General features: G+C 43.5%; 2 protein-coding genes across 2 annotated transcripts; both read right to left on the minus strand.

Annotated features, from left to right (window-relative positions):
• Positions 1-2,038: 2,038 nt before the first annotated feature.
• Positions 2,039-2,977, minus strand: LOC136652962 (olfactory receptor 14J1-like). The gene has a single exon (XM_066629886.1). It carries the CDS (start codon positions 2,975-2,977, stop codon positions 2,039-2,041), a length of 939 nt encoding a protein of 312 aa, XP_066485983.1.
• Positions 2,978-9,080: 6,103 nt separating this feature from the next.
• LOC136652963 (olfactory receptor 14J1-like) lies at positions 9,081-10,016 on the minus strand. The gene has a single exon (XM_066629887.1). It carries the CDS (start codon positions 10,014-10,016, stop codon positions 9,081-9,083), a length of 936 nt encoding a protein of 311 aa, XP_066485984.1.
• Positions 10,017-10,274: the final 258 nt, after the last annotated feature.

A 10,274-nucleotide genomic window follows, 5' to 3' on the forward strand; every position in this document is an offset into this window, starting at 1 on the left:
CACCTGAGGGTTGTGTTGGATCTGACCAAGTTGAAAATGTGTGTAGATTTTGGGGCAATGTATGTACTGTGTATGATGAGGAAACAGTTGATTTGCCAAAGCAGAGGAGACTCATCAGTAGAATTGGATTGTGGAGGGAGAGAGAGAGAGAGAGAGAGAGAGAGAGAGAGAGAGAGAGAGAGATGCTACAGACATCTAATGTGACCATGGACACCAATTTTGATTCTGTTTGCCAGCATTTTTTTAAATGTTCACCTCCCCCATTCTGATTTCACTACAGACCTTTGTGATGTGCTTGCTTCATTCTGTCATGGAAACACCAATTTTACTTCTACCCTCCACTTGCATTCCCCCCTACCCTCAACACATCCATTTACTAATCCATAAGAGGACTCACTATTGCCAGAAACTGAGAATGGACACCAAGATGAAAAACCATCCAAGCCATTTCTGCTTCTAATGGATTGTCTTGGGGCATGCTAACCTGCACTATAACGTAGCATGAAAGACACAATGAAAAGTTACTAGTTATGAATAGGGCCTCTTCAGGGAGGTGCATGTGTTGATTCTACTATGTTACCCTCACAACAAATGAATGTCGGCCAGTCAGGGAGACAGGGAGTGGCCTAAGGTAAGCCAGTGCACTTCATTGTTGAATGGTTAAAACCGTAAGAAGAGCCCTGCTGGTCAAAGGGCCTGTCTATTCCAGCTTCCTGGAACTTTCCATGTCTGGTGCATTTTGGGACTTCCACTGGTGCTGCCAGCCCTGTTTCAGCCTAGTTCAACTAGGCTGAATAACTAGAACAGGCAATTGCTGGAGGTGACAGTTTCAGGTGTTAATCCACGTCTCTTACCCCAAAATGTCCAACTGATGGAAACAACAAGGACTGCCTCTCATAACTGCAAATATGGCCTTCCTTCCCAGAAGTGTATCCCAACAAAAAACAAACTGGGTGTCACAGGTGACCTTCCACAGGAGGCAGTTGCATAGATAGTGGGAGGAGGGGGGACAGTCCAGCCCAGGTCAGTGGTGGGCCTGGAGAAGGTGAGGGGGACAAATGCCTCAAGCGCCACATCTGCGCAGCACTCCAGACCGTTCTGAAAGCTTCGTGAAACTTCCGACAGTACTTCTGGTTTCCTGGAAGTACTGTTTAAGAACGTATGGAAAAGTGTTCCAAGTAGGTCCTGGCATCGTGCAAGGCTCCATTGTTCTGAGTAAGTATGGGGGCAGCGTCCTGTGAGGGGGCGGCCTCACAAACATTTGCCCAGGACACGTAGTGGGCAGGACCATTACTGCGGCATGTGCCAGCCTCAAGGGGACGTGATGCCACTAGTGACCAAAATCTCTAAAATCATGCTTCGTAGGAATAATACCATCATGTTGGAACCGTGCATGGAACCAAAAAGGTGTGTTAGTAAGGTGACATTCTTTTTTTTTTTTGGGGGGGGGGGGTTTGACACCACTAGTGAATAAAATTGTGGAAAACATGGTTTTTAGGAATAATGTCATCTTGTTATATACAACTTGATAAGTAATTTCATTCAATGCTTGTGAGGAAATATTCACTGCATTTATTTTCTAGTCATTATTATTGTTCATTTCATGTCATGGCTGTTACTATCTCTCAGCCTCACCTACCTCAGAGGGTTGTGTGAGGACAAAAATGGGGAGGAACCATGCACTCGACCCTGGGCCCCTTAAAGGAAGGGTGGTATAAAAATGTGAAAAATAATAAGTAAGTAAGTAAGTAAATAAATAAATAAATCCAATGGCGGTGACAAAAATTTATGGGCCCCAAGTCTCAAATGTTCTAGCTATGCCATTTACAGGAGGGCAAATTGATTAGCGCTTTCCATTTTTGGTTATATTTTATGTTCTTTGTGGGTTGTAACGTTATTGTATGCACTTATATGCATATGCTGTAATATGTGTCTTTATATATTGTAATGACCTATGGTTATATAATAAAATATACATACATACAGGAGGGATTACACCGTTGTTAGCTAAGGGTGTGTATCACTGTGAAGGGGCCCATCAAAAACCAAAGAATGAACGCTTGATGAAACCTAGCAATTTGGAGATGGACATTTTGATTTCCTTGTTTCTTATGCTATATATTACAGAATTCATCATGGGTGGAACCATGGAGTATAGCACAGTGAATGTCAAATCCAGATTTGATGGAGCATCAGGGGTGGGCTTCAGGTAGACAATGGTTGCAGTGACAACAAACGTGGAGAAAACAATGAGGTGAGGAAGACAAGTTGAGAAGGCCTTTTGCCTTCCCTGCACAGAAGGGATTCTCAACACAGAAATGAAAATGTGCACATAAGTTATAATGACAAAGACAAAGCAACCTAACCCAAGAAAAGTTCCTAAGATGACCGCCACAATTTCAGGTAGATTTAAGTCAGAGCAAGAGAGCTTAAGTATTGCTGGAACTTCACAGAAAAATTGATTGACAACATTGGAACAAAAGGGGGTTGCAAAAGTCCCTGCTGCATGAAATGAGCCTTGGAGAAGGCCAGCAGTCCAGACACCAGCAATCATTTTGATGAAAACTTGCTTGTTCATCACCATCTCATATTGCAACGGGTTGCAAATGGCAACATACCGATCATATGCCATGACTGTGAGGAGATAGATATCAGATGATAAAAAGAGAATCAGCAAAAGAACTTGTGTGACACATCCCCAATAGGAAATGTATCTGGTATTAAAGAGAGAATTGGCCATGGATTTGGGCATAATGACTGAAACAGCACCAAGGTCCTGGATGGCCAAGTTCATGAGAAATAAGTACATGGGGCTGTGCAGGCGATGGTCAAAGGCCACTGCAGAGATGATGAGAAGATTCCCTGTGACTGTTGCCAAGTACATCCCCAGAAACACCAGGAAGTGCAGAATCTGCCATTCTCTAACTTCAGTGAATTCCAGGAGCAGAAATCCAGAGAAAGAGGACTGGTTAGCCATGAGGATGATGGTTTGCTCTTACTAAGATGCAAAAAGAATGTCGCAAGGAATGTTGTGTTGACATTCTGCAGCAACTTGACGCAGATCCAAACCTGTTTCATAAAGTAATCACCTGTGATGAGACCTGGATCTTCCAGTATGATCCTGAAACCAAAAGACAGTCAATGCACTAGAAAACACCGTCATCACCAAGAATGAAAAAAGCTCGTCAAAGCAAGTCAAAATTCAAAGCAATGCTCATTGTTTTTTTCAATATCAAGGGTGTAATTTTAGAAGAATGGGTTCCAGAAGGCACAACAGTTGACCAGCATTATTATAAGGAAGTTTTAAAAAAGCTGAGAGAGAGAGAGAGAGAGAGTCAGAAAGAAACGGCCGCAACTGTGGAAAAATAGTTTCATTCTTCACCAGGACAATGCGTCTGCTCACACATCACTTTCTGTGAAGCAGTTTTTGACCGACAATTACTACACTTGAACATACTCCATATTCACCCGCTTTAGCGTCTTGCAACTTTTATCTTTTCCCAAAAGTTAAATCAGTGCTTAAAGGGACACATTTTGAGTCAGTTGATGCTGTAAAGAAGAAAACGGCAGATATGTTGGAACAAGTGACAGAAATTGATTTGCTCCATGCTTTCGACCAGTGGAAAACAAGACTACAGCGATGTGTTAGTGCAAATGGGGAGTATATTGAAGGGGACAAACATTAAATTTGTAATACCAATAAATAAAGGTGAGTTATTTAATCAGTCGCGTTATTTAATAGACATACCTCGTATATGAAAATATTCCTGCACCCAAACTTATAGGTTCACAATCATTGAAACTGTAGAGGGAAAGAGAAAGTAAGAGTAGTAAAGAAAAATTAAAGGTGGTGAAAGGATAGGTGTTGATAAAATTATAAGAGGAATGAAAAGGTTGAGAATAAAAGGTAAAAGAAAAGATTAGAGGAGCAGTTCTAAAATTCTTAAAATGATAAGTAAGAACATAAATAGCTTACAGTTTGTTTTTTCCCCTCAGGTTTCTTTTGATATGCTTTCTAGTCCACTGACACTTAATAATTGTGTATCTGTACAGGTTTTGTCAAAACTTAATTGAAGTCCTCCTTTAGTCAATAACAACAGAGAGTTATGAATGTTTCTCCCATGTTTCTAGAGACTTGCTCCCTGGAGTCCAAAACCTCTCAGCAACAGATGCATTTAAAAAAAGAAATGAAATTGGGTGGGTTAAGAAATAATGACTGTAAAAGCCACGTGCACAGTAAAAGCTGTGGTGTCATCTCCAACTACTTCTGGAAGGCGCTGAGCTCAGGAGATCAAGCTAGCTAGAATGACTCCCTGGGCATAACCCCCCACCTAGAACAATACTGAACCTCAAGGGTCTCTATCAAAATCACTCTCATAGTAGCACTTGCAGAGTGAAGAGACATGAAAAACCACTGTACTTCCCGTATAAGGAACCAGGCAGACTAGAGGTTAAATTGTAAAAAATTTATTACAATTTTTTATAGTTACTTCCACATGAGCCTACAAGGTTCAGCTGGCAGTCCTCAGACATATGCAAACCATTATGATTTTCAAGGAGAGAAAGGGGGCATGGAGTTTTTTAAAAAGAGGAGAGAAAATCCAACATGCGTGACATGCATGACATTCTCACAAATGTTTCTTATGAGTTTCTAGAGACTTGTTCCCAGGAGTCCAACACTGCTCAGCTATGCATGCATCAAAAAAAAAGAAATGAAATTGGGTGCGTTATTACAATTAAGAAATAATGACTGTAGAAGCCACGTGCACAGTAAAAGCTGTGATGTCATCTCCAACTACTTCTGGAAGGCGCTGAGCTCAGGAGATCAGGCTAGCTGGGACGGCTTCCTGGGCAGAACCCCCCCCCCCCATCACCTAGAACAATACTGCAGCTCAAAGCTCTCTATCAAAATCAGTCTCACAGTAGCACTTGCAGAGCGAGGAGACATAAAAATCCTCTGTACCTCCTGTATAAGGAACTAGGCAGACTGGTGGTGCATATGAACCTACAAGCCTCCTCTGGGTCTCTTCAGACATACACGAACCATGTTCATGTTCAAGGAGAGAAAAGAGGCATGAAGTGTTTTAAGAAGAAGATAAGATCCAGCATGACTGTCTGCCACAGGCTCCACCTCCCCTCTCCTCCCAAATATTTGGTTACTCCCTTCCCAGCCAAAAGCCCTCCCTCTCCTCTGACTTATCAGCTTCAATGTAGGACCTCTGCTGCTGGTGGCACAATATGTCTGCCATCAGCAGCCAATTTACAACATTTACATGGTGCCGATTTCATACATTCAGGTAGAGGATAGGACCATAGTTATTATTGCTTTCATGTTGCCCTGAGCTGCCTTCCCTTCACAGGGGTGTCACCATTGGCAAACCGTGGGGCTTTGCAATATTGGCAAAGAACGGAGAATAATGAAATATCAGCGCCAGATATGGGTGCCACCTCATTAAGTACTTCTGCTTTACTTATGAAAATTTCTCCTTGTTGACATTTCTTGGATGCTCTGCAAAAGTGGAAACCCCCACCCCAAATTATTTTATGTTTCAGTGTAGATGTGAAGACCCCATCCATAAGAGAAAACCACCTAAAAGTTGTCACTACACCAGGGAAGAGGCGTAGTTTTGTTAAAAACATGACTAGTGGGTAGAGAGTAAAAGAATGGTTAGAACTAGTGGCCCAATCTTCTCCCCCCTCCACCGTTGCAGCCACACAGAAATGGAGCACACTGTATCCAACATAGAGGAGGAGCTGGAGTTTTCAGAAGTGAAAGGGGATTTAAATCCCCTCCCCCCTCCCCATTAAGCCTCCAATGGGACTCCTCGGATCTGTGCCAGGAATCTCACTGGCACAAGTACAAGGAGAGAAAAGTGGGTAAGGGAGACTACAGACGAGAAGGGTAAGATCCGGTTTGTTTAATTGCCGCTGGATCCACCCTCTCCCTCAGTCTCCCTACTCTATTCCTCCCCCAAACATGCTCAGTTCTGCCCCCTCTCCACCTCCATTCTGCCCTCCCCTACCACCTCCCTTGCTGGCTTACAACATCATCAATGCTTGCCCAGATCCTCACAATTAAAGAACAGAGCTCTATGCCTACCAGTGAGATGCAGTCCAAATGTTGATAGGCTGTAGAGGAATGTGAAGGGAGAAAAAGGGGAAAATGAACTTCCAGTGCTATTGTTGGAAAGCAGGCAAATGGGAGGAATGACGGCTGCTTCGTGGACCATCAAACCTAATGAATAAAGCACACTACTGGTGCACATCTGTAGGCTGACAGCAGGCAGTTCTAATATTTGGTAGAGTGGGCAACACTGACACTTGAGAGAACATGAATCATATCAGTTTCCTCAATGGGTCTACTCAGATTTCTGCTAGCCATTTTTCTGGCATTGAACCAAGGAGTGGAAGTGAAAGGGAATGGGGAGGGAATGGGTATAGGATCCCGGTGCATGGTTGCTGTGCCAGGAGCCACTCTCTCCCCCATTCTGCCCCCTGCCCCACCATCCTCACCACATAGACACTCCCCCATTCCTCCCTCTCCCTGTTCTGTTTCTCCCACCACTTGCCTGTGCCAACAATTTACTGGCCCTGGCGGTGGGTGGTTCCTTTGTTGCCACACATATGTGTGCCATCCATGTGTGCCGGCAGCTTTGTCACAAGAGCCTTTGCACTTCCACTTTTGTAGCTGCACTTGTACCAGCAGAACATTTATTTATTTATTTATTTATTTATTTATTTATTTATTTATTTATTTATTTATTTATTTTAAGAGATTTATATCCCAATTTTCCCATGTGAAAGCAAATGCCCAAGGCGGCTAACAAAGCTTTATAATCAAGTACAAAGTATTGCAGCAGTTAAAACATCAAAATAAGGCATTAAAATAAATCAAGTACTTAGTATAATCAAGTACAAGGTATCACAACAAGTAAAACATCAAATAAGGCATTAAACACTAACAAACCTATCTAGCATCACTGAGAGTTTGAACACTGATTTGAGGTGAGGCTGAGAGATAGTGACTGGCCCAAGGTCACCCATGAAGGGTCATGGCTCAGCAGAGTTTTGAACCTGGATCTTTCAGGACTAAGTTCAACACTAGAACCACTATGCCACCTTGGATCTATATAGATATATAGCTGGCATGGATCCAAGGAGAGCCACACCCCCCACTGGAAGGCTATGCAGAGGTAAGTAGAAAGTATTTTTACTTACCTCTGGAAGGCCTCCTGATTGCCCCCCCATTCACTACTGGATGCAGTGCACACGCTGTCAGTACAGCTGAATCAGCACCAATTGTGGGAGATAGAATTGGGCAGTTTGTGTGTCACAGTGAGGATTAAAGTTCCTTAAACATGCATCCTTGTAGAAGTGCATGTGTGAAAAAGCATGCACTAATCATCTTGGTCGCAACTCACTCTCGTGCTGAAAGTAACATAGGCAAAAACGAGCAGTCTCTCCAATATAAATTTCCATAGTGAGATAGACAACTAACATTGGGAAAAGAAAGAAGAGAAACAGATTGCTAATGTTAATATGGAGAGGTTATATTATTATTATTATTATTATTATTATTATTATTTTATTTTGTACCCTGCCTTTTTGCCCAACGGGCACACAAGGCGGCTAACAAACAATTTAAAAATACAACATGAAAAACAGTTAAAAACAATTTACAGTGATTAAAAAGCTAAAAACAAAACAAACCCCGTGGATTTTCATATAAAAAGCAAGAATGCCAGCCAGCCTGTCAACAATTAAAAGCTATTTGAAATAAAAAGGTCTTCAGTCCATGCCGAAACATTAGCAACGAGGGAGCAGTTCTCAGTTCTAAGGGGAGGGTATTCCACAGTTCGGGGGCCACCACCGAGAAGGCCCTCTTCCTGGTCGCCACCCCTCTCACATCTCTTAGTGGCGGCACAGTCAAAAGGGCCCCCCCAGAAGATCTAAAAGCACGGGCAGGATTGTAAGGAAGGAGGCGGTCCCTCAAATACCCCGGACCCGAGCCGTGAAGGGCTTTAAAAGTCAAAAATAGCACCTTGAATTGGCCTAAAAAATAGGTTTTTATATGGAAAAAACCTAGCTACACATCCTGTTGCTGAGAGGGTATTTAAGTGAAAGGGGATTTAAATCCCCTCCCCCCTCCCCAGTAAGCCTCCAATGGGACTCCTCGGATCTGTACCCCAAAAGGGGCAAAAACATAAGGACTTTAGCTATCTTAAAGGATTGGCCACCCCTGCTCCTTCTGCTGTTGGATTGTTTGCTGCTCGTACATAGTGAGGGCTCATTTGTATTCAACATTCCTGTGCTATGGTAGCCTTGCTAGTGGGGTGTGCGCTGCATCCTGCAGTGGGGGGAGCAATCTTGGAGGAGTCGTCAAGGTAAGGGAACATTTGTTCCTTTACCTTGGGACTGCATAGCAGCTGCATCAGCATTAGAATGTTGGATACGATCGGACTTCCAATTGAGGGGTACGGCGGGCTGACAGGAAGCCTGTTATGCCGGATCCTGACCCCTGTTCCTGGGCAGTGTGGAAGCTCTGTTCTGCTTGGAACTGCGTCACCTCCTGAAGTGGCTCAGATCTGAGTAGACCCATTGGGGCCCCTGCAGTGCAACATGGGGTAAGGGGAAGCGATTCCCTTTGCATTGAGCTGAGCTGCTTTTGGCCCCATACTTGCGCTGGATACAGCGCAGGCCTACTGGCCTGCCTGTCCCAGAGCAAGTTAGGATTGGGCTGAAAATGTACATTTCCTTAACTCAGAACAGACAAGTGGGACTGATCGTTTAAAGAGCCAATGAGATGTTATTATGACACAGCATGGAACTATTACTCTATCTCAGCCTCACCTACCTCACAGGGTTTTTGTGAAGACAAAAGAAGGGGAGGAACCATGCACACTAGCCTGAGCTCCTTAGACGAAGGGTGGTATAAAAATGTGAAAAACAATCAATCATTTTGTTGTATGGGGGGCTGAGAAACGTTTATGGGCCCAGGGTATCAAATGACCTTGCTACGCAAGTGACAGGAGGGATCACATAGTTGTTACCTAAGAGTGTGTGCTGATGTGAAAGGCCTATCAAACACCAAAGAATGCATGCTTGGAGAAACTTAGCAATTTGGAGATGGACAGTTTGATCTCCTTGTTTCTTATGCTGTATATGAGGGGATTCATCATGGGTGGAAGCATGGAATAGAGCACAGTGAATGTCAAATTGAGGTTTGATGGAGCGTCAGAAGTGGGCTTCAGGTAGGCAAAGGTTGCAGTGACTATAAAGGTGGAGAAAACAATGAGGTGAGGAAGGCAAGTCGAGAAGGCCTTTTGCCTTCCCTGGGCAGAAGGGATTCTCAACACAGAAATGAAAATGTGCACATAAGTTATAATGACAAAGACAAAGCAACCTAAGGAAAGAAGAGTCCCAAAGACAACTGCACCAGTTTCAGGTAGATTTAAGTCAGAACAGGTGAGCTTAAGTATTGGTGGAATTTCACAGAAAAATTGATTGACAACATTGGAACAAAAGGGGGTTGCAAAAGTCCCTGCAGCATGAAAGGAGCCATTGAGAAGGCCAGCAACCCAGACACCAGCAATCATTTTGATGCAGTCTTGCTTGTTCATCACCATCTCATATTGCAACGGGTTGCAAATGGCAACATACCGATCATAGGCCATGACTGTGAGCAGAGAGATATCAGATGTAAACAAGAGAATGGAGAAGACTTGAGCTACACATCCCCAAAAGGAAATATGCCTGGTATTAAAGAGGGAATTGTCCATGGATTTGGGCATAATGACTGAAATGGTACTAAGGTCCTGGATGGCCAAGTTCATGAGAAATAAGTACATGGGGGTGTGCAGGCGATTGTCAAAGGCCACTGCAGAGATGATGAGAAGATTCCCTGTGAGAGTTGCCAAGTACAATACCAGAAACACCAGGAAGTGCAGAATTTGCAATTCTTGAACTTTTGCAAATTCCAAGAGAAGAAACTCAGACAGGGAGGACTGGTTTGCCATGGTGATGATGATGATGATTTTCTTCTTACTAAGATGCATGCAGTTTGTTGAAAGAAATGCTGTTTAAATTGCTGTTATATAGTAGTGATAACACTGATATCAGAACTGGAGACACAACCACACAGATTTTTATGTCAGTAGCAGCAGTTGTTATAGAGGTGTCAGGGTCCCCCTGACTTACCTGGGTGAAAGCTGGAGGGAACAGGCTTGCAGGGTGAGAGGGGAGCTCACGGCAAGGAAGAGACAGTCTTCAAGGCC

Source organism: Tiliqua scincoides, chromosome 5 (genome assembly GCF_035046505.1).
Source record: "Tiliqua scincoides isolate rTilSci1 chromosome 5, rTilSci1.hap2, whole genome shotgun sequence".
In the NCBI taxonomy this organism is placed as follows: Eukaryota; Metazoa; Chordata; class Lepidosauria; order Squamata; family Scincidae; genus Tiliqua; species Tiliqua scincoides.